The 26654-nt window shown below is 64.2% G+C and overlaps 1 protein-coding gene across 2 annotated transcripts in view; it reads left to right on the forward strand.

The window, feature by feature from the left end:
- Positions 1–24506, forward strand: part of CRISPLD2 (cysteine rich secretory protein LCCL domain containing 2) — a 49061-nt gene extending 24555 nt beyond the window's left edge. For both annotated transcript variants that reach the window (XM_062175817.1, XM_062175816.1), the window contains 9 exons: positions 1784–1927; positions 3573–3633; positions 4719–4785; positions 5209–5339; positions 7278–7321; positions 8686–8758; positions 9668–9743; positions 15039–15172; positions 22069–24506. In XM_062175817.1, the coding sequence (XP_062031801.1) occupies positions 1784–1927; positions 3573–3633; positions 4719–4785; positions 5209–5339; positions 7278–7321; positions 8686–8758; positions 9668–9743; positions 15039–15172; positions 22069–22123 (785 nt within the window). In that variant the 3' untranslated portion in view covers positions 22124–24506. The remainder of the gene's footprint in view (positions 1–1783; positions 1928–3572; positions 3634–4718; positions 4786–5208; positions 5340–7277; positions 7322–8685; positions 8759–9667; positions 9744–15038; positions 15173–22068) is intronic.
- The last annotated feature ends 2148 nt before the right edge of the window (positions 24507–26654 follow it).

The following is a 26654-nucleotide window of genomic DNA, read 5'->3' on the forward strand; positions in this document are numbered from 1 at the left end:
CCGTGGCAGGGTTCGGTGGAGGTCTGGTCATTCGTGTCACGTCGGGAGCCGAGTGCAGTGCATGGTGGTGGGGGAGGGGAGGGAAGCTGGCAGCACCCGGTCTCGGGGCGTTCGTGGCTGCCAGGGCACCGTCGTGGAGCTGTGAGCCCGTCCAGGAGTGGGTTGGGGCTCGGAGTGGCTGCCTACGTCCGGTTCTCGCCCGTTCCCTTCTCTTGGCCTGCGGTGGGGAGTGAACCGGCCAGGAGACGGCTGCGGCGGCCCAGCCCGGATGGGCACGGGGTGAGCGGTCACGTGCCCTTCACGTGGGCGGAGTTGCTGGCTGTAAGCGGAGGCAGCGCACAGCTGTCGGGGTGCGTGGAGGTGGGCCTTGGAGATGGGTGAATCCCGGACGACGCCAGGGCTCTCCTGAGAACCACATGGCGCCCTAGCAGGCCGCCGCCTCCCTGGGAGCGTTCTCGCCCAGCACCCCGCAGATGGCCCCCGGCCTGGTCGGCTCCACTTCCGACGTCATGGTGGCACGGCAGTGCGAGAGGCTGGCATGTTCGACACAAGTTGTGCCTTGGATGTGGGGTTTGGTCTTTTTGGGGTCTCTGGATCGCAGCAGCCGTGTGAGTGCATCACACGGCCGGAGGGTGCCGGGCACGGTGAAGGCGGAAGTGGCTACGGTACAGTGCTTGGGTGTGCCAAACGCGGCTTTCAAAAAGATAAATGTCATTGCTTGTTTGAAAGGCAGAGGCATGGAGCAGGGGCGGAGAGAGAGCTTCCACCTGCTGGGTCCCTCTCCAGGAGGCTGTAAGAGTCAGGGCTGGGTCAGACCAAAGCCTGAACCAGGAGATCCACCCGGGTTTCCCACACAGGCGCCCGGGACCCAGGACTTGGGTCGTTGTCCGCTGCCTTCCCAGGTGCATTAGCAGGGAGCCGTGTCGGATGAGAGCAGCCGGGGCTCGAAGCGGCACTGCCTGGGATGCCGGGGTCTCTAGTGGCGGCTTAGCCTGCTTCCCTGCAGCACCGGTCACTGGTGGTGGTTCCACCGTGAGGTGGGCTCCCGGACGTGTGTGTTGTCTTTCACACTCGGGGAGCGTGGAAGGCGAGGGTTTTGCAGCTCTGGTGCAAGGACCTCTGTGTGGTGGGGTGCCAGCTGTGTGCGAAGCGGTCCCCGGTGGAGAGATGCCCGGGGTCGTCCCTGGCAAGGCCACTCGGGTGAGCGGGAAGAGCGATCGTCTTCCTGCCCTGCCAGGATTGGTGGCTGGGAGTCCTGGGGGTCTGTTCACCGGCCCTGGTGAGCAGGTTGTCACCGTCTTCCCCGGTGAAGACCTGGCCGCCGGCAGCGAGTGGACGCTGCGTAAGTGCGCTGTGGTCGAGGAGGAAGTTTCGAACGGGCAGTCATGGCCCAGAGGGAGGGGTCGTGAGACGCAGTGTCCGGGAGGGGCAGACGTGGGGGCCGTGAACCACGTGGACTCTGCCCGGCGTGATTGGGTTCTGAGAGCCGCGGTGAGGTCCTTGTGAGCCCTGGCCCTGTGAAAGTCTCAGGGCAGCAGGACTGGGGGGCCTGCGGGGGGGCTGCCTGCAGCCCTGGGGCAGAGGGCCGTGTGCCGAGGGCGCGGGACCAGGTGCGCTCCCGGCTGGAAGTTCCGCCTGGCCGGGTCTGCCTGCCGCGCCACTAGCTCGCTGCTCCGTCTCCGTGAACCCTAACCTGCAAGTTCAGCGCCCAGTGGCGCTCCTCCCCTGGGGAAGCCACCCCACTGAGTCCCGCGTGTTGTTTCTCTCGCTTGCCACCACTAAGAAGAGACCCAGGACCGACAGCCCGAGACGGACGAGACGAACGAGGTGGAGACGGCGTCCATTCCGGGAGAAAGATACGTGTGGGAGCAGCCACGCGTGACCAGGCCCATGAAGCCGGAGCGCACAGGCGAGGGCAGCTACATGAGTGAGTGGGGCGGGGCGTGGAGCGGGCGGGGCGGGCCTTGCCGAAGCACTGCCCTGAAACATTTATAAAAGTAATGGGTTTTGTTGTTTATTTGTGTTTTTAGGATTTATTTACTTACTAGAAAGCCAGAGTGATAGAAACAGGGCAGGTCAGAGGGAGAGGTCTTCCATCTGCTGGTTCACTCCCCAAATGGCCACAGTGGCCAGGTGTGGTAGAGGCACAAGCCAGGAGCTCTGGGCTCCATCTGGGTCTCCCACGTGGCCAGGAGGGCCCGGCCGCTCTCCTAGGGGCATTAGCGCAGAGAGCGATCGGAAGCAGAGCGGCCGGGAGGCCACCTTGCACTCCGATATGGGCGGCCATGGTTGCAGGCGGCGGCTTACCCACTGTGCCCCAACACCGGCCCCTGAGATGGTGTTTGTAAGCCACGTCCACAGCGAGCCTTGGAGGAGTGGAGTGGGCGGCGCTTCTCCGCGGGCGGGGTGCGAGCTGAGACTTCCCTGTCCCGTCTGGGCTCCTGGCTGGAGCACCGGCCCCTTGGGGGACAGCGCTGAGACCGGCGCCAGCTGAGACTCTGCCCTTTGCCCATCCATGACGTGGGGGTGACCAGCCTGTGCCGGGGTGCCGTGGGGGTGCTGTGCACTCAGCGGTCCCCAGCGGCAGCTGAGGTCTCCCCACCCTGAGATTATCTGAGGTGGGTGCAGCAGCCCTGTGGGATGGGAAGTCGAACACTTTGCCCGGGAGCTGCCCAGAGCCTTGGTGTCCCCAGAGCCTCGGTGTCCCCAGAGCGTCGGTGTGCCCTGGAACCCCCCAGGCGCCTCACCGGCACGCGTGGGCCAGCCCCGTCCGTGGCCCCCAGGCGCCTCACCAGCACGCGTGGGCCCAGCCCCGTCCGTGGCCCCCAGGGCTGCGTCCGCTCACGGACGTGGCTGGAAGCTGCGCGCCCCAGTGCAGTCTCCCAGCTGAGCCTCACGGCACGGTGAGGACTGGCCTGGGGGAGCAGCCCGTGCTCAGCTCCTCAGAAACCCTCCCGGTCTGTTACCAACCCCTCCGGTCTTCCTGTGCCCTTGGCCGTCACTCGCCGTGCACCTGTGTCTGCAGGTCTCTGGGGCCCTGTCGTGTCCTCAAGTCCGAGTGGCACCGCTGTGCCTTCTGATAGTGTCCAGTAGCCGTGCGGGCTGCCATGTTCCCATGGAAGCGCTGCTCTGAGACCCCGCCCCATCCCTGGCATGAAATGGAACAGGACAACCTAGCAGAGGTCACCGCGGCTGGGGGGAGGTGACCCTGCGGGAATGGCTGGGTCCCCGGCCCAGGGGCTCGGGTGAAGAACCCTGTGGGGCTGTGTGCGGGCCACGTTGATGTTCTCCCTGGAACACACACGGAGACTCTGGCCGTGGACACAGACACCGTCCGTCCCCGTTACCTGCAGGCAGGAACGGACCCCCGTACGGCAGCTCTGGTCCAGAGCCCCGTTGCCACTAGACACGAGTGCCCGTGGTGCCGTCTCCCTGGGGAAGCGGCTGCTGTGAGACACTGCCCTTGCCGTGACATGGGTTCTAGAATCTTCCGGAAGGTCCCTTGGAGTGGGCAGGGGTCTTTTAACCTGAACTCGCTCTGTGGTGACGTGCGTCCCCACGTTCTCTCCCAGCGCAAGTCATCCAGTGCGACACCAAGATGAAGGACAGGTGCCAAGGGTCCACGTGCAACAGGTGAGGTCTGACTGGGCCCCCTTGTGCTGTGGGTCAGAGGTCGCGTCCTGCCCGGCTCCTGGGGAAATGGAGCTCACAGAAGCCGTGCCTGGTCCCGGCTTGCACAGGACTTTCCTGCGAGCCCTGGGAGACCCCTCGGTCCTGGCCACCCCAGCTGGGAGCGCAGTTCAGCCCAGGTTGCCCGGCAGAGCCTTGGCCTTGGCAGGTCCCAGGTCTGCTGCAGGACAGGGTGGGGCTGCCCCGGAGCAGCCTGCAGCTGGGCTGTGGTTGAGCCGACTCTGGATGGCATCACTCATGACGCCCGTGTGCTCGGGAGAGCGTCTGCCACGAGGGGCGAACAGGGTTTGCGATGGGAAAAGCGTGTCTCCTTGTCGTCCTGATCCTGGCCTCGGTTCTTCCCGGGCCAACTTGGGCTCCGTAGAGCACTCGTTAGACGACAGCTCCCGTTTTGTATCCCGGGATTTGCGCTTGGCACACACCTGGGCAGGGGCGTCGGGAAGGAGACTCGGGCGGCCCAGGCTGCGCTCCTGCCATAGCCACACCCAGTGCCCTGCTCAGCCGGCTGGGGGCAGCCGATGACCACGTTGGTGACGGGGGACGGGCACAGTGGTCAATGTGGGGAGAGCTGCACCCAGGCCGTGCTGTGTACTTTACCCTGGAAACTCGGGAGGCAGAGGCTGTGGGTTTCTGAGGTGTCCTGCGGAGTTAGGGTATTAATTCTTTCATGACCGGCAATCTTGCCTGGGTTTTACTCTGTTAAAAAAAAAAAATGTGTGGTTTGATCCCTAGGAGGTGGCTGGCCCTCCAAACTCAGCCTTGTGGCGTGATGGGCTTGGGGTGTGTCTGAGGCCCCCCGTCCCTGCTCCGAGTCGCCTGTGTCCTCTCGTGCCCTCCAGTTAGGCACGTGAAGGTAGCAGGCGGGGCCGCCGTGTTGCTTCGGCGTGGGCCTGGCTCGGTCGTGGCTTGCTCGGGAACCGAGCCAAGGGAAGCGTTGCCATTGACCTTGCCCGTGTGCGGTGACCTGGAAGCCGCTGTGAGGTGCCAGCGCCGGGTCCCCTGACCGCTGCACTGTTTGCTCCCTGCAGGTACCACTGCCCAGCCGGCTGCCTGCACGACAAGACCAAGATCTTTGGGTCTCTGTTCTATGAAAGTGTAAGTGGGGGCTGCTGTGTGTCGAGGGAGGCAGGTGGTTTGGGGGGACAAGGTTTATCCGTCTCACCCGGCGTGGCCGGCGCCGCTCCCTGCACACACGTGCCAGCTCGCCAGCTGGTGCTGCCGCGGTGTGGAGCTGGGCCCGGGCTGGGCCCCCCGGCCCCCGGCTGGCTCAGCCGGCTCTGTGGGCAGAAAGGGCTGTTTGTCCCCCGCCTACTTCCTGAAGCGCCTCCGATGGGGTTTTCAAGATAAACAACCCACGGAACAAAGAGGCGGTTATGGGCCTGTGTGTGTGTGTGTGTGTATGTACATGTACACATGTGTGCACGCACCCACCCACCCACCCGGGCCTGGCGCGCGTGGGCTGAGCGCAGATGCCTGGGGCTTTCCTGATAAAGGACTCAGGGGTCCCCTCCCCCGCAGTCGTCCAGCATCTGCCGGGCCGCCCTCCACCACGGGGTCCTCAACGACACGGGCGGGCTGGTGGACGTGACCAGGAACGGGAGGAAGCCCTTCTTCGTGAAGTCGCAGAAGCACGGCGTGGAGTCTCTGAGGTAACGGGGTCCTGGCTCACGCTGCGCCGAGGCTGCTGGGGAGTGAGGAGCCGGGCAGAGACGCGGGAGTGCTGGGGAGCGGAGGGGCGTGGAGGCCGCCCCAGGCCGCTGAGCCTGTGTCCCCCGGACGGAGGTGCGGTCCTGCCCCGTCGGCCCCTCCAAGCGTTTGGGGTTTGGGGTCCTGGGAGTGGAGGTGCTCAGCCAGTCGGGTCTGTGCCAGATCCCCAGATCTGGTCCCAACGCGTATTTGCTGATCCCCAAGATGATGTTTGTCAGCCAGGGTGGGCGGGGCCGCCCTGTCACTCTGGCTTCCTGGGCAGTGGAGGCAGGCTGGGGGCAGGGGCCTGGTCTCGGGGGCTCCCATCTGATCTACCCATGGAGATCCAACACACCTGCTTCCGTGTCCTCCAGCCATGTGTGCCTCCCTGGGCGGCCACGCCCAGGCTCAGGGCAGTCCCCCAGCTGGTCCCCGTGCAGGGAGCCACTAATGGTTGAAAAGGGGCAGCATTCCCACAGGGGTTAAGGAAGTACAGAAGGCTCCTGCCTCCACGCCCGGGGTGCCCGCCCCCTCCGGTTCCTGCTCGTGGCAGCACCTCCAGGTGCCAGTCACCTGCTGTTCTGTGGCTACGGGGGGATTGCGCTACTCCCCGCAGAAGCTGCTCCTCCCGGCTGGGGCCGAGAACAAGTGTCCTGTGGCTGTGAAGAGATGGGTCCCGAGGTGGCCCGTGCCACTGCTCCTGTGGCTGTTACAAGGCAGCCGAGTTGTGAGGCCGTGCGGAAGTTCTGTAAGAGTGGGGCAGTGCCCTGGAAGGGCCTCGGGTGCAGGTGATGGGGACTGCCCTGTCCTCTCTTGGCTGCGGCTCTGCTCGGGCCAGGGAAGCAGAACAGCAGGAAGTCTGCAGAGGGCAAACAGGACACGCCCACGGGCTGTGAGAGTGCAGGCAGCCGCGCTGGGGGCGTGGCCAGGGCTGGCGTGGCCTCGGTCCCTCCCACAGCTGGCTTTGCATCTCAAGCGGGGGTTCCTCACGCAGTAGGATTCCGGGGCTGTGAACAGAGGTGCAAAGCTGATCGGTTTCATTCTTGCCAACTAGTGATTGACATGTAACCTCTCCTTCCATAAGGAATGCCGGCCTCAGACCGGGCTGGTGGGGCTGGTGCCCTCACTGGAACCCTGCGGCCAGGGGGTGGGGATGGGGTGAGTGGTGAGAGACCCCCGTCTGGATCCCGCTGGGGAAGCTAGGTGATTCCTAGCTACAACTCTGACATAAATTCGTTTGACTGTTTGGATAGTGGCTGATTTCCTTTGTGACATTTTAAAATGAACTTACGTTGTTGTTTTTGTATTACAATTGATTGGCATAGCTTTTGAGAATTTTCTAATTTATACATTTCCATTTCCAACCTTTTCTTTTGCAATTTTTAAAAAAGATTTATTTATTTGAAAGTCAGAGTTATACACACACACGCATACACACACAGACAGAGAGGAGAGGGGAGAGAGAGAGAGAGGTCTTGCATTGCTGGTTCACTCCCCAGTTGGCCACAACACCCTGAGCTGTGCCCATCCGAAGCCAGGAGCTTCTTGGTCTTCCATGTGGGTGCAGAGCCCAAGGACTTGGGCCATCCTCCACTGCTTTCCCAGGCCACAGCAGGGAGCTGCATCGGAAGTGGAGCAGCACCCACATGGCAGGTGGCAGCTACCCACTGTGCCACAGCTCTGGCCCTGATTATGTTGTTTTTAAAATCTTCATTCTGAGTAGAGCTCCGTTGGGCCTGCTGGAGGAGTCCTTGGTACCAACAAGGTTAGGCTCTGCTCCAGAACATTCTAAGATTTGGGGTGAGATGGGAGACAACAGGAAGTGTCGCACGCGGGCGGTCCCGGAGCAGGTGCGCCCTTCACCCGGTTGGTTGGCGTTTACCTGGCGTTTTCTCTTCCAGCAAGTACAAGCCTTCCGGCTCCTTCTTGGTGTCCAAAGTGAAAGGTAAGTGGCCCACCTCCTCGGGACCCTAACCCTCGGGCGTCCACGCACTCTCACGCCCCGTAGCATCGTTGTTCTCAGAACTGTGATTCCTGAGGGGGTCCTTTCTTTATCTCCTCTCTGAACATGCCTGTATTGGCCCCAGTTGGCGGACCAAAGACACGGGCCTGGGGTTGCCGCCTGATGTCTCAGAAATACTGCAGCCCGGGGCTGGGCGGCTGGGAGGTCTCCCTGGGAGTGCCCGTTGCTGTGGGGTGGTAGTGTGGAGAAGGATTCTGAGGCCCGAGTCTGGGCTTGGCAGAAAGCAGAGCTGGGTGGCTGAGTGGTTAGTGCCAAGGATGAGAGAAGGGTGGGGGGAAGTACGCCCAGCAGGTGCACACGTGGGTTAGGGGGAGTGGGAGTGGGAGTGGGTGGCTGACTGACAGTTGCCTAAGCTGAGCCGCTGTCTGCCATGACCTCGGGCAAGCCGCGGGGAGAGGCCCTGCCCCCGCATCCTCCCTCCGCCGACCCCCACTGTGGGACCCTTGTCACCCTGCTGCGGCGCGGGTCTCGGGTTAGGTGACTTTCCACTGGAATGAGTAGTGTCCTTGTCTTTGCACACCACAAAATAATGCCTGCGTGTTCCAGACACGTTTTAAAGAACAACGTCATGGGAGTTCTGCCAGCCGGGGGAACCGCCGGGTACCTGTGGGCGGACACCCTGGTTACTTTCTCCTGTGTGATACATGGCACGCAGCAGCCGGTGATGCTCACGGTGGGGAACTGCGTGGGATTTGGGGGCCGAGTCGGCCCTGGAAGCATCGTGTGCTTCTCTGCCCTCCCGTGTTCTTCCAAGCCCAGTCGTTTTTGTTTTTGGTTTTGTTTTTTTGAGGATTTATTTATTTGAAAGGCAGAGTTTGCAGAGAGAGTCAGACAGAGAGAGAGAGGTCTTCCACCCGCTGGTTCACTCCTCAGATGGTTGTTGCAGCCAGAGCTGGGCCGGGCTAGAGCCAGGAGCTTCTTCCCCGTCTCCCATGTGGGGGCAGGGGCCGTCCTCTGCTGCTTTGCCCAGGCCATTGGCAGGGAGCTGGGTAGGCAATGGTGCAGGCAGGACTTGAACCTGTGGCCTGTCCTTACGTGTTGTGTTTACACCTAACAAACGACCTTGCGCAAGAGTCACCCTCAATCCAGGCACACACAGGCCTTGGGGGTTAGCTCACTCCAGGGTGGCCCTCAGCGGGCTGTGGGGTATCTGGTGGGTTCTGGCCCCAACTCTGTTCAAGGCCCCCCCCAGCCCCGAGTCCAGCAGCCCATTTCACTGACTGGTAGCCTGAGGCCTAGGCTTGCTGGAGACCTGACCGTTGCATGCCGCTGTGTTCTCTTCACAGTGCAGGACCTGGACTGCCACACCACGGTTGCTCAGCTCTGCCCGTTTGAAAAGCCCATGTCCCACTGCCCGAGGTGAGTGGGGAGAAGCGACTGCACCCAAGGAGAGGGACAGAGGGCGTCCTCGCAGGCCCAGGCTCCCGTCCTCCGGGGGCTCTGCCTGACCCAGCCGATGGCTCCCGGCCGCCATGTTGGTTTTCTGGTCCCTGGGCGCTGGCCCTTGGTGTTCAGTTCCAGAACTTTAAAGGTTTGTTTACTTGCAAGGCAGAGTTACAGAGAGAGAGGTCTTCATCCGCTGATTCACTCCCCAGATGGCCACGACGGCCAGAGCTGGGCCGGGCTGGAGCCAGGAGCCACTGGCACTTGCTCCACCCTCTGCTGCTTTCCCCCAGGCCATGAGTGGGGGCGAGGTCCGGTGCAGCAGCCGGGGCTCAGGCCTGTGCCCGTGTGGGATGCTGCGTGGCGTGCTCAGCTTTACCCGCTGTGCCACAGCGCCGCCCGGGAGACCCTTTCCTACATGAAGCTCGGGGCCCTCCCTGGTTTGATTCTCGGACCCCCAGGCCCACGCATTTCCAGGCTGAGGCCTTCCCAGCCCCGTGCACACAGGGACCCCTCCTGTTGTATTCTGGGGCTCACCGAGGGCAGGCCCTGGCCCCCTCCCCGACATGGAGCAGTGCTTGTAATCGCCAGGGTGCACCCCTGCGAGCAACCTGGGGGGTGCCAAGCCCACTCCGCCCCTCTCCACTCAGCTCCGCCTCTGTCCCACCTCAGCTCCGCCCCCAGCACGCCCCACTCCGCCCCCTCTCCGCTCCGCCTCCTCTAGGCTCCGCCCCCTTGCCCCACGTGCCCCTCTGGGGGGGGGGGGACGCATGAGGCTGCCCGGGGGCGGCAGGAGAGGCTGGGGAGGCATGACCACCGCTGTAGGGAGCGAGGCTCTGGTGTCGCTGGCTGGGGCGGCCGCATCACAGCCGTTCTGTCTTGCAGAGTGCGGTGCCCGGCGCTCTGTAGAGATGAGCCATCCTCCTCGGCGCGGGTTGTCGGGACCAACATCTATGCAGACGTGAGTATGCGGCCTCTGGTGCCCACCGCCGTAGCCCCTGCAGACCCCAGACCCCAAGGGCCCTGGTCTGCGCCCTGAACCAAGGCCGCGCTGGTCCGACCGCCGGGTGCTGCTGTTCCCCAGCTGTTGTCGGGGGAGGGGGGAGGGGGGCGAGGCCTCGGGGCCGCACCTCCTCGGCTTGGCCAGGTGCTCCACAGTCGGACGCACTGTGGAAAGCCGGGGGACCAGCCGTGTTTCTGACCGCATGCGCAGAGCTGGCAGGAGACGGCGCACATGGCCCCGCACTGGCGGCTTGGCCACAGCACCTGCCGCTGCCACAGTCCCTTCTTCTCTTTGTCCCCCGTGACTCTGGCAGGGAAGCCGGAGCCTGCCTTTGTGAAGCGCCTCCGTGCCCTCACCTGTCCAGGACCGACCTGGGGAGGCGGTGACCCACACAGGTGCATGTGGGCCCGGCCATCTCGCCATCAGGCGTGCAGTCTGGCCAACCTGCTGGCCTCTGTGCCGAGGCTCAGGGCTGGGGTTCCGTGCTGCAGGGACCACCCTGCCTCTCAGCCTGCGAGGGGCCGAGCCTCGCTCCTCTGCAGGTGATGTCTTACCCCCTCCCCCCACCGACGTGGCGTCCGCTGGCAGAGGTCCCCAGTCCTTTCAAGTCGAAGCAATCTTGGTGACGGCTCTCCCCACCCCCGTGTCTCTTCTCTGAACGAGTGCTTTTCCTTCTTGGAAGTTATTTGGCTGAGACCGGGTTCTGAAAGCCAAGGTCTTTACGCAGGAGCTGTCCCTTGTTAGGCTGCGTGCTGGACCCGAGCTCCTGTGTGCAGAGACAGGTTGCGATGGAAACAAAGGGTGGGCAAAACTACCACAGATGAGCGGGAGCAGACGCCGCAGACGGCGTTACTGGCTGAGAAATGGGATTGAAGGTTGACTGTGGCCAACGGGGCGGAACAGCCCACGAGGCGCGGTTTCTGAAGGAGGTCCTGGCGTCCGTGCCCCACAACAGACATGAAGCAGACAAAGAAGGTGGCTCGGGGCACAAGGAGAGCGAGACAGACGCTTGGTGAGGACGAGAGCGGCCTTTGTCTCGGCTGCTTTAAAACTCACCCCCTTGAGGGATCCCACTTCCCGCAGGAAGGAATCCCCGCTCAGCTGAGCCCACCCCTGGCTGTGCGCTGCTCACTGCGTGTTTGCTGAAGGGTGAGGAGTAGGCAGTGCAGGGGCGGGGGCGGGGGCAGGAGAGGGGCAGGAGAGGATGGGGAGGAGGAGCCGCCTCCACCCTGCGCTGGTTTCTAGGTCACTCTGTGTTCTGGGAAATGCTGCTGGCTTTTGGAAAATGTCTGTGCAGCCGAGAGATTTATTTTGGGAGCGCCGTCTCCAGACCTCCGAGGGCCGTGGCTGCGATTCTTGGCAGGCCCCCCTCCCTTTGTGGGGAGCTGGGCAGGAGCCACAGGGCGGGGCCCACAGGGCAGCGCCTGGGGCAGGAGCCCCCATCCTCAGCCCCAGCCCCAATGGTTGCCTGTTGCCGGCTGCAGGGTACGAGGCTTCCGTATCTGAGCCTCGGGCTCCCTGCCCCCGGCGGTGCTGGGCACAGCTCTCACACCTGTGCCCCTGCCGGCTGCTGCCAAGCCCCCCCCCCCCCAGCGTTTGTGGCTGGGGTGGAGCCAGGAAACCTGCACTGCTCACCAGGTCCCAGGTGCAGGGGCACTGCTGCTCTGGGACTGCTGTTGAGGACCCTGGGCTGGGGGTTCCCTGGGGGCCTTGTCCTTGCCCGCGATGGGGGCAGTGGCGCTTGCCTTCTTAGCCATAAGCGGCACCTGCTGCGCCCTTGGTCCCCCCTGACGCTGCTCCGTGCTGAGCGTGGCCAGAGGCCTGGCTCTGCTGTTTATTTGCCCGCAGAGGGACTTGGGACGGGGCGTCTGGCCTCCCTGACCTCGGTGGCCTGTCCACTGACAACACCGCCCTGGAGGCTGGGGCAGCACCTGCCCAGGTGGAATCGCGACCCGTGCGGAGCCCTGCCTCTCAGACAGAAGCCAGGCTCCGCGGGCTGGCACGGGTCCCACCCACGCTCGCTGCCTGTATCAGTCATCAGTAAGTGTTGAGGTGTTCGCGTCCCGTGAAAGAAAGTGGACACTTGGAGGCTTTCCCACATGCGTGGGGCGGGGCGGGGTGTGGGAGGAAGGCAGGCAGAACCGGGGAACACTCACTGGGCATCAGTGGTCAGAAAGGTGCGTGAGGCCCGGCGGTCACCCAGGGTGGGAGCTGTGCACGCCCCCTCCAGCGGCTTCATGTCTGTGTCGCTGGTCTCCAGGGGTCCTGCAAAGATGGGAGGCCACGGATGTCATCGGTGTCGGCCGTGGCGAGTTTGCGACACCGCAGGGACGGGTCCCCCTGGCAGTCCGGGGCCTCCCTTGTGGTCACGCAGTCACAGTGCTGGGGGGGGGGGGGCAGCAGTGACGCCAGCCCCGCCTGCCAGCTGGGACAGCCAGCGCTACACCGCTCATGGCCAGGTCACTTCTGAACCGACCTCTCACATCTGCACGGCTCCCTGCTTCTCTCCGAGGTTGGAGGCAGAGTTACAGAGAGAGGGAGGGAGCGGGAGAGAGAGCTTCCGTCCGCTGGTTCACTGCCCAGATGGCTGCAGCAGTCAGGGCTGGGTCAGGCTGAAGCCAGGAGCCCTGAATGCCATCGGGATCTCCCAGGCGGGTGGCCGGGGCCGAGCACTCGGCCCATCCTCTCCGTGTGTTCCTGTGCGTGTCAGCAGGGAGCGGGCTCAGGAGTGGAGCAGCCGGGACTCAGGTGGGACGCAGGCGATGCCGGTGTGGCTTTACCCGCTGCACCACCACAACAGCGGCTCCCCGTAGTGCTTTTTTCTTTTTAAAAAGATTTATTTATTTATTTGGAAGTCAGAGTTACACAGAGAGAGGAGAAGCAGAGAGAGAGAGAGGTCTTCTATCCGCTGGTTCACTCCCCAGTTGGCTGCAACGGCCGGAGCTGCGCCGATCCGAAGCCAGGAGCTTCTCCCAGGTCTCCCACACGGGTGCAGGAGCCCAAGGACTTAGGCCATCTTCTACTGCTTCCTCAGGCCATAGCAGAGAGCAGGATGGGAAGTGGAGCAGCCGGGACCCGAACCGGCAGCCATATGGGATGCCAGCGCTGCAGGCAGCGGCTTTACCTGCTATACCACAGCGCTGGCCCCAGTATTGCTTTTTAACCTTTGAATTGGAAACTTGCGGCTCTTCCTCTGGGGAGGCCCCCCCTGCCCGATGCGCTCTCAGATAGCGGAGCCTGGGGGCCTGGGGGCCTGGGGGCCTGGGGAGCCGTGTCTTCGGTGCTGCCCCACTAAAGAGTACCCATGTGTCGGTGCAGGGCGGAAACGCTGGCTCGCAGCTCCGCCGGGAGTCCTTGCTCGGGCCTGGGGTCGGGGCGTGTGTGGATTCTAGCATGTTCCAGGGAACAGCGGCCACGTTCCCTTCTCAGGGAAAGGTGGATTTCCCGTGCCCCGGCAGCGGCCCCTGCTCGGAAAGACGTGGGTTTTGAAGGGCAGGGCAGGGCAGGCGGTGAGGAGGCAGTGGCTCGTGGGGCTGTTTCTGTGCAGGCCTGGGCGCAGACACCGCCGCGGGCAGGGCCCAGGAGCCCACGCAGCCCCGGCTCCCACGTGGGTGTCGCTCGTCCCATCCGAAGGCTGGTTCAGAGTGCAGGGGCTTCAAAAAGTTCACGGAAAAGGGGATTAAAGGGTAGGTTTGTGGGATGCCATTTGGCCTAGAAGTCAGGTGCTGGCTAGGATGCCGTGTCCCTCACCCACATCCCAGGCTTCGGTGTTAGCGCCCGCTCCCGACTGCAGCTCCCTGCTGCTGCGAACGCCGGGGGGCAGCATTGATGACGCCGGTGGCTGGGACCCTGCGGCCCACACGGGAGACCCCGATCGAGTCCCAGCTCCCAGTTTTGGCCTGGACTGGCCCCAGCTGTGGTGGGCATTTGGGGGGTGAACCGGGGATGGGGACTGACTCTCTCCCTCTCAAGTAAAAAACTTATCTTTTTATAAAAAGTTAATTTTGATGCACAAAATGTTGAGATTCATGCATAGCATAGGAGGGGGAAAGTGGGTGGAAAACGTGTGTTACGTAAAAACTGTGTGAATTTCGAGATGTTTCCCGCCGGAATCGTCTTTCAATTCCACCTCCGTGAACGTGTTGCACACAAAGCATGTTTTTTGCTGTGGGTCCTGGGACCCTCGCTGTCTGCAGCCTTGGAAACGCTCAGGGCACCCAGATGGCCGAGGGCGGCACTAGGGGGCGCTGCCGAGCAGTCGGTCCTGGGCCTTGGGGCAGCCCCTCTGTGTCGCAGGTAATGTACGGTCGGTGTGTTGGGTACATTCACCTCGTGGGGAGCTGGGCCTCTATCACGTTCTTATCACGCAAATCTGTGCCCCTATCCCCTCTGAACCCCGGCCCAGTTGCCCCGCCCCAGGCCTGGCAGCCCCAGCCCCCAGCCCGTGTCCCGGGCGAGCGGGACTTCTCTTCCCAGCCCGGGGGAACCTCCCAGGATTCTCCGTGGCTCTGTCTTGCTTGCTCTAGGAAGGGGGCCCTGGCGTGGCTGCAGGTGGATCGATGCTGCAGCTCCCGGGCACGCCCAGCCCCGCCCCCCACCCAGGGCCCCCGCCTCGGTGAGGTTTACAGTTTTTTTTTTTCCCCCAAAGAAACCTTTTATTTAAGGAATACAAATTTCATAAGTACAATGTTAGGAATATAGTGACTTTTTTTCCCACCTTCCCCGCCCTCCCACCCCCACTCCCGCCCCTCCTCCTCCTCCTCTCCCCTCCCCATCCCATTCTCTGTTAAGATTCATTTTCAATTCACCTTGTACACAGAAGACCAGCTCTATGTAAGTAGAGATTTGAACAATCTGCACACATTCCCACACACAGAACTGAGAAGTTCTACAGTTCGTCCTCACAGTACAGCTCATGGAGGGCAGAGGTGCTGCGTGGGGCGTCCGCGCACAGCGGCTCCTGTCGTTGATTCAACAATTGACACGCTCACGTATGACGTCAGTGGCCACCCGAGGCTACGGAAGCCTTTTGTGACCACAAACTCCGGCAGTGTTTAGACAGGGCCATGAGCAAAGCGGAAGTTCTCTCCTCCCTTCGGAGAAAAGTACCTGCTGCTTTGACGGCCCCTTCTTTCTGCTGGGCGCTCTCACAAGGCCGTGCCGGGGCGGCCGTGTCCTCGGCTCCACGCCACGCAGGGCGACAGGAAGGCCCTCCCCGGGCGGCCACACTGACCGCGGCCCCTGTGTTTCCAGAGTTCGAGCATCTGCAGGGCGGCCGTGCACGCTGGGGTCGTCATGGACGAACTCGGCGGTTACGTGGACGTGATGCCGGTCGACGGGAAGAAGAGCTACGCGGGCTCGCTCAGGAACGGGGTTCAGTCGGAAAGGTAGGGCGGCTTCTCGGGCTGCTCATGCGGGGGCCTGCGGGGGTCAGCCCGTGGGGCTTGAAGATCCCCTCGGCTGCACCGGGGCGCCGGGCTCAGGGCTGGGTTCTCCTCTCTCCCTTCCGGTTTTCACAGTCAGAGTTTGGTTTGCCTGTTGTGGATGCCTGTTGTTGTAGGAAACTTGGCGTCTGTCAGAGCGTCCCAAGAGAAAGAGCCGCCTGTGGCCGCTGCCCGGGGCGTCGCTGTCCGGCGTCGGGGTGCGGGCGCCGGAGGCCGGGTGCTTCCCGAGAAACACGTGGGGCGAGATCGTGGCTCTGTTCCCGAGACGCAGGGCAGGCGGGGGAGTCCGAGCAGCTTCAGGGGCTGGAGCTGGGCTCTGAGCGTCGCGTGCTCACCTGGGAATGGGGACAGTTGTCGCGCCTGCCCTCGTCGGTGTCCAGTGCTGAGTGGCGTCGCTGCAGAGCGCACGGAGGTCGCCCCTGCTGGCCGCGTGTCCCTGGGAACGGCCACGTGGGGCTCTAGCACAGGGGCGCAGCACAGGGGCGCTCAGGCTTCTCTCGCTGCGGTGGGGGGCAGATCTTCCTGGGGGTGTCCGTACAGAAATGCTGGAAGTGAGGTTTCTGGGCCAGAGCCTGTGCGCGCGTCCAAGGCTTTGGGTATGCTTTTCCAGAACATTCCTTAGAACACCTGTGCAGATTTCCAAGGCTTTGGGTATGCCTTTCTAGAATGTTCCTCAGAAGGGCCCAGGCCTTGTTGGGGCCTAGCCTGTTTTCCAGCATGTACGCTCACGGACATCACAGGCCCCAGAGCCAGGGACCTGCATTGCAGTGCTGCGTTGCCTCTCGGGAGCGTCACAGGCTCTGAGCAGGCACCGCCCCTTCCCGAGGCACAGGCCATCTGTCTGTCGGGGGCACATCCAGGTCTGCTCGGCGACCCCGACAGGTGCCGCAGCCGGCGGCTCAGACGGCAGAACCAGCGTCCTCCTGGGGGTGGGCAGGTGGCCGTTCCTGCGACCTCTCCCCTCTCGTGTGTCATCCCTCTGTGGACTCTGTCCCTCACGTCCTCCTTGGATCCAGACCCCTGCAGGCTGCCCGAGGGCCCCCTTGCAGGACGCGTCTCCTGGGTGCAGGTGACCTGGCCCTGCCCTGCGCCGAGAGGTCGCAGTGATCTCACGGCAGCCCATGGCGGTGCCGCCCCTCGGTCGCCTGTAGGGGGCGCTCACAGCGACTGTTGCCTGGGGGGCGGGAGGGCCACAGGCCCCATGGCCTGGACAGCTCGCTGGGGAAGCCCTTTCCCGGGCACCGCGCCCGACCTGCAGGGTTGGAAGTGCTAAGAGTGGTTCGGCGACTCTCAGGAGTGACAGCCGCTGTTGTGAGCCCGAGGTGCAGGTGCTGAGTGGCGGGCATGGGGCCCACACCCCAGGTGACTGACGTGGCTGGCAGGGCCCGAGCACTGCGGGCCTTCCAAGACCACCCAGGAGGCCGTGAGTCCTCGAGCCCCACGTGCAGGCAGGGCCGGGTGGCATTGGGACCCTGCTCCCCTGTTGCTGGCTGGGTCACTGGGAACAGGCCTGGGCCCCTTCTCTGACACGGGGGCCTGCGTGAGGCTCCGATAGATCCGTGTGTGACAGGGCGGGTGTAGGGACACTGGGTGGCCTTTGTGGCCGTGGCGTGGCTCCTGAGCTCTGTCTCAACCCTCCAGCCACGTGGTTCCTTCCGTGTGCACTCGTGATGGACTAGGTGCCAGGTCCCAGCGGCGATCACTTCCCCAGGGTCTCTGCCTGGTGGGACTCGGCTTCTAGCAATTTCTGAGACTTTGTTCCCTAGGAAATACTGTGCATTTCACAAAATGAAGTGAGGAGAGCTGGGGTCCCTGGAGCTGGGCTCCGGGGAGGACGACCCTAGTGTTGCTGCTGCTTCCCGGGCATGCCAGGCCCTCCTCGCCGTGTTGGGGCCGCGCACTGGGACCAGCAGGGCTGGGGGTGCGAGGCCCCGGCTGAGGAGCACCTGCCAGTCGCTGGCCCTCCTCCCTGGGGGTTTGCTGCCTCGCCACAGCGTCCCAGAGCGGGGGTGGATAATGTGGCACCAGGACCGGGGTGGGGCGGCGTCACGGAGGGCAGTGTGGGAGCTGGGAGCGTCGGGTCTGGCGTGGTCACGGCCTCTGCTGAGCGGTTTCTCCTGTCGGGACTGCGGGAACCAGGAGTGCACGCAGAGGCCGCCCTGTCCCCGGCGGAGGCCGGGACCCTGCAGTGTCAGACGGCCCCGAGGGAGATGTGAGAGCTGACTGCCCGTGGACGGCTCCAACCCCTTGGTCAGACACGCACCACGCAGTCTATCGACAGCCCTGCGGTGGCGGGGGGAGAGGGGACGCTGGTGCACCTGACAGCGAAGGAGACCGAAGGTTGTCTAGCCAGGAAGTGGAGGATTGTCAGCTCGGGGTGTTGTCTGACGCAGGGACAGGGTGGTGTGTGTGTGTGTGTGCGCGCGTGTGTGTGTGCTAAGATTTCTCCATCTATTTGAAGGGCAGAGTTGGAGAGGGAGAGATCTTTCATCTGCTGGTTCACTCCTCAAATGGCCGCACAGCCAGGGCTGGGTCAGGCCAAACCCAGGAGCCAGGAGCTCCATGTGGGTCTCCCACGTGGGTGCAGGGCCCAAGCACTTGAGCGCCCTCTGCTGCTGTCCCTGGTGCATTAGCAGGAGCTGGATCGGAAGTGGAGCGGCCAGGACACGAACGGGAGCCCGTTTGGGACGCTGGTGTCACAGGCAGCTGGGACACACACCACGGTGACAGCTCCTGGACCTCCTGATGTCCGCATGTGGCCGTGTGCAGAGCTGTGTGGGGGTGCACGGCTGTCCCAGGGTGAGCTCAGGCATCACGTACGGGCGGCTCCTTCCAGAGGCACCACAGCGGGGCTGTGGACGTGGCCGGGAAGCCAGCAGGTGTATCCTGTGTGCCACACGCAGGCTTCGCGAGTTCCTGGTAGCCGAGGTGAAGAGAGACGGCAGGGAGACTTAGAATTCATGTTCTTTAACCTGACACGTCCATGATGTCGTCATTTCAAAACAGAGAGAAGCGGTTAGTGAGACTTCCACGCGCTCTCCTGGTTTGTTCAGGACGAACTCTGAGATACGGTCTGTTTTCCTCGGACAAGCCTCTCCCGGGTGCTTGGTGGCTGCCCGTGACAGGGCCACTCTGGGAGTCTGAAGGCTTGGGTGACTGGACGTCTCTGTGCGTGTGCAGAAACCATGGGAGGCAGGAAGCACGGGCCGTGATCTGCAGAGCTCGGGGCTCCGCACCGCCCGCCACGCCAGGCTGCTCCTGGGCTCTGGGGTCCTGCTCCCATTGCCCCTAAGGAGCGTTTCTCAGCCTCTCTGCACGCTCGCCCAGCTAGCCCTGCCCCCAGCCCAGCGTCCCTGCTTTGTCCATTAGGAGGGGGCCTCACAGAGAGGTTGGGCCCCTTGTGCGGTCTCCCAGGCGACAGGGGGAGCAGCCGGGACGTGAACCCAGGCCACCTGCCCCAAGATCGGCTCCTTGAAGCAGCACCCGGACAAGCCACTGCCATGGGGCGCAGACATCCCAAGGAGGGGCCAGGGCGGGCCTGCATGCTCTAGACGTTTCCAGAGTGGAGAACCAGAGCCCCTTGCAGCGCCTGCTCTCGCAGCCGCTCTGCCACCCCAGGGGCTCTTAACACGCGCAGGCGTCGGCGCAGGCGTGTGGCACCGTGCTCTGAAACTGCCGTGGGTTTCACAGTGAGCCGAGGCGGCCCGGCGGCCCCCGGGGCTGGGCTCCGCACTCTGCTCAGACTGCCTAAGGCCTTGCTGAAACCTTTGTCAAAGTCCCTGAGACCCCTGGTGGAACCTGCCCAGTCCTTGGAGCTATGGACTCGCCCACAAGAGACGGGGAGGGCGGGGTCTGGGAAGAGGAAGGGGAGGTCATTTTGTGATTTGTCCAAGCACGCGGGCTTGCCGTCGGATGTGTCTGGCTGGGACTTGATGACTGTTTAGCCGTGAGCTGACGGGGTCCCCTGTAGGGGTCTGGGGGTTCCCTGTCCGAGGCAGTGGCCCAGGCCCCAACTCTGGTGCGTTGATGCGGGAGCCTGCTCTGCTCCAGGGCGGCTCACGGGGATGCCTGGCCGGTCCAGGCAAGATGTCCGGTCTGGCCGACAGCCCCAGTGGCTCCCTTGTCCCCTGGCTGCGGGGGGCCGTGAGTGTGAGGACCCACTGCCCACCCGCAGGGTCTCCAGCCCCGGGGCAAGTCCAGGGGGCTGTGAAGCCCCGAGACCTTGCAGACACGGGGGCTGGCCGCTGTGCAGAGAGCTGGGGGCCACAGAAGCCTGGGGCTCCTGCCGCTCTGAGGACGGGGCGGGGCCCTGGTATGTGAGCTGTCCAGCAAGCAGCAGGCCAGCCAGGTCATCCCAGCCCCGGGCAGCCGCTGTCTGCCGCCTGCTGGCCCGCGTCCGGCCGCCTGCTGGCTCTTGGCTTCTCTTCACAGCCGCTCTCTGGGAGTGCTCCCATCTGATACACGCTTCGAAAGTTCAACCCCGGGGTAGCCAAATGTGCAGAGCTGCCGTGGGGAAGGCAGACAAACAACCAGGGATTCCACACAGCCGAGGCTTGAGCATGTGCCCGGGCTGCCTGCCTAGTGTGGGAGCTTCCAATTCGGGGTCTCCATTGCCTGGGGCAGAGACCCCAGCCCTAGAGGGGGTCGTGGTGACAAGTCCCGCCGGGGCTGTGCTCCTCCGCCGCGTGTGCAGCCGACGCACTGCCTGGAAGCACGGTGCAGCCTGAGAGTCTCTGGATGCCATTCCCGGGGCCGGAACGGAGCCTGGACCCTGAGTCCCCGGGAGTGCTCCTGGGCGTCGGCTCTGTGATGCGCGGTCTGGCAGCCGCCGTCTGTCCGTTGGACCAGCAATGCCACTGTTCAGCTTTTCCCTGGGCCGCCTGTGCACAGACGGGGAGTCCCCCGGACGGTAACGGCAGTGTCCCGAAGACGCGAGGACAGCACGAGCTGGCTGTGCCCTGGAGAGAGAGAGAGAGAGAGAGAGTCAGTCTTCCATCCACTGGTTCACTCCCCAAATGGCCGCAATGGCTAGAGCTGGGCTGATCTGAAGCCAGGAGCTTCTCCCGGTTCTCCCACGTGGGCTCAGGGGCCCAAGGACTTGGGCCATCTTCCACTGCTTTCCCAGGACACAGCAGAGAGCTGGATGGGAAGTGGAGCGGCCGGGACTTGAACCGGCGCCCATATGGGATGGCGGCACTGCGGGCGGCGGCTTCACCCGCTACGCCACAGCAGCGGCCCCCGGCGCCCCTTCGTGCTGTCGCTGGCATTCGGCAGGCGGTGTGTGTGTGCTTCCAGCTCCGAGCGCTGCACCGCGGCAGCCAGGACCGGTGGTGCTGGCTGGGGCGTAGACACGTGGGTCAGGAAAGCACCCCTTGCGCTGACAGCGGGGGTTTCAGCCGGAGTCCACGGTCAGCGGGCGGAGTAGCGTCCCCACAGTGGCGCCGGGACAGCCAGATGTGGGCAAGCAGAACTTGGAGCCGGGGCCTCTGCCTCACGGCGGGTGCGAGAGTGGACTCCACGTGGATTGTAGGCCTGTGTGTGAGAGCCGGACACGCCAGCCCAGCAGCGAAGATACGCGTGTGCCCTGTCAGAGTCCAGCCGCCCATCAGCGCAGGCCCTGGGAGGCAGCGGGAGTGGCTGCAGTCCTGGGTCCCCGCCACCCACTGGGGGACCTGGGGTGAGCTCCCAGCCGGGGGCCAGCCCAGTCTTGGCCAGTGCGGGCTTTGGGGGAGTGGCCGAGTGGATGGAAGCCCTGTTGGTCTGTCTTGACCAACAACGAGTTAAAAAAAAAACCTCACAGGACAGCAAACTTAAATACTCACGGCCTCGAGTCAGGCAATGGTTTTCAGATGTGATGCCAGAGTGTAATTCAAGTGGAAAAAAGAAACTGGGTTCAATGACAACTTAAACGTTTATGCCGTAGCAGTGACCTTAGGAAATCAGAGATGGGTCCCGGCTGGGAGAGCGCCTCTGCGGGCTGGGTCCAGGAAGGGGTCCCTCGGGTGTGCGCCCAGCCTCCTGCAGCCCAGCGTTCAGGCGGAGAGCCCAGCTCGAAGCCAGCGGGGGCCTACGGGCGCCAGGCGCCGTGAGTCGCCGGGAGAAGGGAGATCCCAGCCACGGCGACTGCAGCCACGGCAGGCTCCCAAGGGGCGGGCGGGTCCCACGTGGGCCGTCCCTGTGCCACGACCTCACCGAGCCGCACGGAGGAGGTGACACTGGCACACGCTCCAGCCCCGACCGACTGCCACACACGGGGCCGCCCCCTACGTGGCTCTCCGTGAAGTTTCCAGCACAGACAGCAGGGGGACAGGGGGACACCCTCCAGGTGACCGAAATCCTCTCGGCCTGGATGGCAGCGGCGGTTGTCCAGTCCCACGCAGGCTTTAGAACCAGGGGTCGTGCACGTGAGGGGGGCGGCCCTGGAGCGCTGCCCTTGGCCGGCTGAGCGCCTGCCTCCTGTCCCCAGCAGTGGGTCACCCGCTGCCTGCTGCCTCTCACGGACCACCTGTACGCCGAGGAAGGTGAGAGGCTGAGCGTGCGGCTGTCCGGCGCCGAGCCCTGACGCTCAGCCTGTTCAGGGAGCCGCGTTGGTGCGGGACAAGCCGGGTGGCACAGAGCGGGCTGGCGGAAGCCTCGGATGGTGTGTCCGACTCTCACGGGCCAGGGCCGGTGCTGCGGTAAGACGTAGCCTCGCCACCCTGACCTGCCCCGCCGAGGCTCGCCAGCCAACGGCCCCCAGCCGTGGGAAGACCCTGGGCCTTGGCTGTGCTCCTGCCCCCCACCCCATCCCTGCCCCGGCCCCAATCTCTCGGTAACGCACACTCTCCCTTCTCTTGCAGCCTGAGCGCGCCTGGGGACGGCAAGGCCTTCCGGATCTTTGCGGTCAGGCAGTGAAGTCCAGCACCAGGGACTGGGGCACGTCCTGCACAGGACTTCGGGGTTCTGCTTGTTACTTTACAGCGCTGGGTGGGTGTGGGTGGGAATCCGGACAGTCAGGAGCCCTGTGAGTGGCGTCCGACGTCTCGTCCCTCTGTGGCCCCTGGCGAGGTGTTGTCTCGGGCCTCGGGTCCCGCCGGGGCCGGGGGTCTCCCTCGGGGGCCCTGACCTGTCTCTCAGAGCTCGCTGCCGGGTGCTCGCTGGGTGGTAGACGGAGGGGGAGGCCCGCACAGCCCCCCTCAGTGAGGCGTCCAGGGCTGCAGGGGCAGCGGGAGGAGACGCAGAGCGAGCTTCAGGAATGGAGCGAACGGATTTATTTAAAAACAAAAGCCGCAGTTCTTCCCTGCCCCGGGGAAAACTGGGCTTGATGTTTGCTGGTCAAACGGCTGGGGCCGGGAGAGGCCCGGGAGAGGCCCAAGCGCCCTGGCAGGCGCTGGCGCGGTGCCCCAAGCAGGCCGGTCCTGCACCCAGCAGTGCTGGCTCAGCGGAGCCCCCGGGACCCCGCACTCTGTGTGGCCACGACGTTTGGTCCCATCGAGGACCGAGGATCGGGATCCTCTCTCTGCTCCCTCTGCGGCTCGCACCCTGCCCAGCTGCTGTCTGTCGCTCCCACCCGCGGCTGCCATGCAAGCGCCGTGCTTTGCAGCCCACGTTCTCGGGGCTCCCGGTCTCCTCCGGTTCCGCTGAGCCGGCTGAGAACGGCAGAGAACGCTGCTCTGCGGCTGGTCTTTGAGAAGCCGACCGAGCGCGGGCGGGTGTGGGTGACCTATTTTTCAGGGTGGGAGGACCGGATTCCTGGGCGCATTCCTCACTGAGGTTCGCGGCTCCGTCTGTGGTTGTGAAACCCACGGCGGCGCCTGGGCAGCGCGAGAGGGGGACCCTGGCAAGACCGCACTTCCTGTTTGTGTGGCCGGCTCCTGGCCACGGCTCCGGGAGCGCCGTGTCTCTGGCTTCCATCACTTCGCGAAAGCTCTGCTGAAGCCCGGAGTTTGCCTGGTGACGTGAACGCCCCGGCTGTAGATCGCTCTGCTCTGCGGGAGCAAAAAGTCCTCTGGCGTCCCCCTCCGGGCTGGCCCGCCTGTCCCTCTCTCCACGCCAGCTCCCCGTGTGAGCTCCCTGACAAAGCCCTTTCAAGGTCAAAGACCCTCCTCGAGCAGCTCTGCCTGGAGGCCTCTTCATTGCGTCCCGGCTCTGGCTCCGGACACCTGTTGGGAGCCCCTGAAAAGCCAAGATGCTCAGCTTGAGCGTCGGTGGGCGGGACAGCGTCTGTGGCAAGGCGTGATGGGCAGGTGGCTCTCTGTAGGTCCTGATTGTTGAGTGTCAAATGTCGGAGGGAAAGAGCGTGTGCAGCCCCACCCTCCCTGCGACATCTCTGGGCTGGAGTTGTGCAGCCTGTGACAAGCCGCGTCGAGGCCGCCATGGGGTCTTCAGGATTCCTTAGCCGCCGGGGCTGGGTCCCAGGAGGCTTGTTTCTGGAACTCCCAGGGTTTGCCCGGGGCTGGCATGGTGCAATGAGCTAAGCTCCTGCCTATGACACCTGCACCCCAAGTCGGGGCGCCAGTTCGAGTCCCGGCTGCCCGCTTCCCAGCCAGCTCCCTGCTGAGGCGCCCGGGCAGCAGCAGGAGGTGGCCCGAGTGCTCGGGTCCCTGCCACCCTGTGGGAGACCCAGAGGTAGTTGCGGGCTCCCGGCTTTGGCCCGGCACGGCCCTGGCTGTTGCAGCCATTGGGGAAGAGTGAGGTCCCGGAAGGAAGCCCTTGTTCCCGCCCCGTCTCTCCCTCCCTCTCTGTCACTCCGCCTTTCAAATAAATTGAAAAATAAGTTACAGCCCCCAGCTCCTCGGGGCCATCACCCGGGCCCGGGAGCAGGAGGGGCGGCCTCGCCCATAGCAGGCCTGGCCGTTTCCGTCTGCACGAACGTTTCCCAGTCGGAGCCATTTTTCTTTGGAAGACAGAAACGACTACAAAGGAGAAGCCCCTGTCAGCCGGGCTGCCCCTCCTTCTGTGGTCCTGGTGGCCTCAGCCCCCCCTCCCCCCCGCACCTGCCCTGCGTTTACAGCAAGGTGGGGGCGCGAGGCCGAAGGGCAGCTCACAGAGGGTGGGCGGGGTGCACCTGCCAGGCCTTTGGGCCGGACTCAGCCTGCCGTCTGCCTGCCTTCTTTTCTATGAAGAATGCGTCTTCCTGCTTGCTGTGGGCCGGAGTTGGTCGTACGTGCGTGTGTGCGCTCGGCGTGAGCAGGGGCCGCGCTATCGCCGGCGGTGCGGTGCAGCCGGCGCGTTTCTGCCGTCTCTGTAACGCGTCTGTGAGGAACAAGTCCCAACCGTTCGTGAAATAAAACCTCTGACACCTACTGCAGTCTCCGCTCTCTGTGTCCGCCGGGGCCGGGGCCGGGACCGCTGCCCACGGGGTGCACCATGCAGGCAGAGTCCGGCTCCTGGGGGCTGGGGCAGGGCCTGACCCCGCGCGTCTCAGGAGCCCCTGGCACTGCGGGTGCCGCTGGCCCCCAGGTCACACTGCGTGCGGATGGGTCAAGTTCCTCCTCCCCCCGTTCTAACCTGCTCGGGTTCCGTCTAGGTCCCAGGTCCGGGCTCCAGCTGCGCTGGCGTCCTCAGAGAGTCTGCAGGCCGTCGTCTGGCCGTGTCCTCACCTGGGCTGTTCTCTGGGCGTGGGCAGCCCTGGGGTCTCTCTCCTTTTAAGGGCACAGGTGGTGGTGGCTTCGGGCCCCACCCTTAGAGCCCATTTACCCTCCTTACACATCCACATGCATCCACGTTGGAGGCCAGGGGCAGGGCAGGGGGTGGCCAGGGGCCGGCAGTCAGGCGGTGACAGGCTCCCCCCTCCAGGCCTTGGCTCCAGGCTGCCCCTCCTCCGTGGTCACGTGGTCCGTTCCAGGGCACGGGCTCCCTCCTCCCAGGCCCACCGTGTTGGTCGGCTTTTTGCCACTACAGTGAAATAGCCCAGATGAGCCGCCCACGGAGGGCGATTTCTTTGGCTCGTGGTTCTGGAGCTTCAGTTGCGAGATGAGGCAGCCGCGTGGCTGGGCTTCTGAGGAGGGTGGTGGGCGTCAGGGCTGGGCACTCGTGGGGCAGGGAGCTCGTGGCGAGCCAGGCAGGAGCGAGCGCACGCGGGGCCCAACCCGGCTGTTAGAACCGTTCAGCTCTCCAGTTACCAGCTGCACGCACTCCCGTGGCTGTCGGCCTCCCACACAGCTCTGCCTGTGAGCGCTGTACTTGGATTATTGTTCTACACAGCACCATCAGCTTAGAAAGGTTGACTCCGGGGCCAGTGCTGTGGCACAGTGGTTAGGCCACTGCCTGCGGTGCCACCACCCCTATGGGCTCCGGTTCAAGTCTGGGCTGCTCCACTTCTGATCCAGCTCCCTGCTGTGGCCTGGGAAGGCAGCAGGGTGGGGGTGGGGGTGTTGGTCCTAGTGCTAGGGCCCCTGCACCCTTGTGGGAGGACTGGATGAAGCTCCTGGCTCCTGGCTTTGGCCTGGCCCAGCCCCGGCTGATGCAGCCTTTTGGGGAGTGAGCCAGTGGATGGAAGACCTCTCTTCCCTCCCTCCCTCTCTCTCTCTCTCTCACTCTCCCTTTCAAATAAAATAAAAAAATTTTTAAGTTTAATTTTTTCTTTGTGTACTTGGGACACAGTCCCATCCACTGGCTCACTGCCCCAGAAGCCGGAGCTGGCCGGGCTGGGCCGGGCCGGGCTGGGCTGGGCCGGGCCGGGCCAGCTCTGGAGCTGGGAACAGTCTGGGTCTCCCTTGTGGGTGGCAGGGACCCAGCTGCTGAGCCCTCACTGCTGCCCCCCAGTGTCTACACTGAGAGGCTGCAGTCGGGAGCCAGAGCCTGAGCTGCTGGGGAAAGGCCCAATCTAGTGACATCAGCCGGTGATGGGGGCACACAGCCCACTGTCGCGGCCTCCCCACGGGGGCTCCTGCCTTTGCCTTTCCCACTGTGGTGGGACGGTTTTCCTCTGCAGTAAACATAACACAGAAGTGCTAAGGTTGTGCAGGTGAGCTTCAGAAATCACCGGGATTGGGTGACAATGACCGATGTTTCGGGTGTCGTGTCCGCGGGACGGGGGGTGGGGGGGCTCCCCTCCTGCCTTCCGCCCTCAGTATCTGTGCCATCCCTGCCTGCTCCTCACCCCCTAGGACCCCACCATCCCACGCCCCCGCCTGCCCTGGGACTGCCAGCCTTGAAGTTGCCATGGCAGCCAGGGAGGTGGAGATGGGGCATGATTAGGCAGGGATCTGCCAGCTGTGTTAATTTAGGGCCAGATACCGTGGCTCCCCAAGGACCCGCTGAGCACAGGGCGCCCCCAAGGGGCCACGGACAGGGAGCGCGGCCTTCCCTCCTCCCAGCCCTGGTACCTGGGACAGCGCCTCGTGGAGCTACATCACACCCCACCGCCAGCTGGCGCCTGACCAGGAGGGGAGGGGGACTGAGCCATGCTGGCTGTGGGCAGCTCTAAAGCGGGGGTTATCAA

The sequence above is a fragment of the Lepus europaeus genome, chromosome 19, assembly GCF_033115175.1.
Source record: "Lepus europaeus isolate LE1 chromosome 19, mLepTim1.pri, whole genome shotgun sequence".
NCBI lineage: Eukaryota > Metazoa > Chordata > Mammalia > Lagomorpha > Leporidae > Lepus > Lepus europaeus.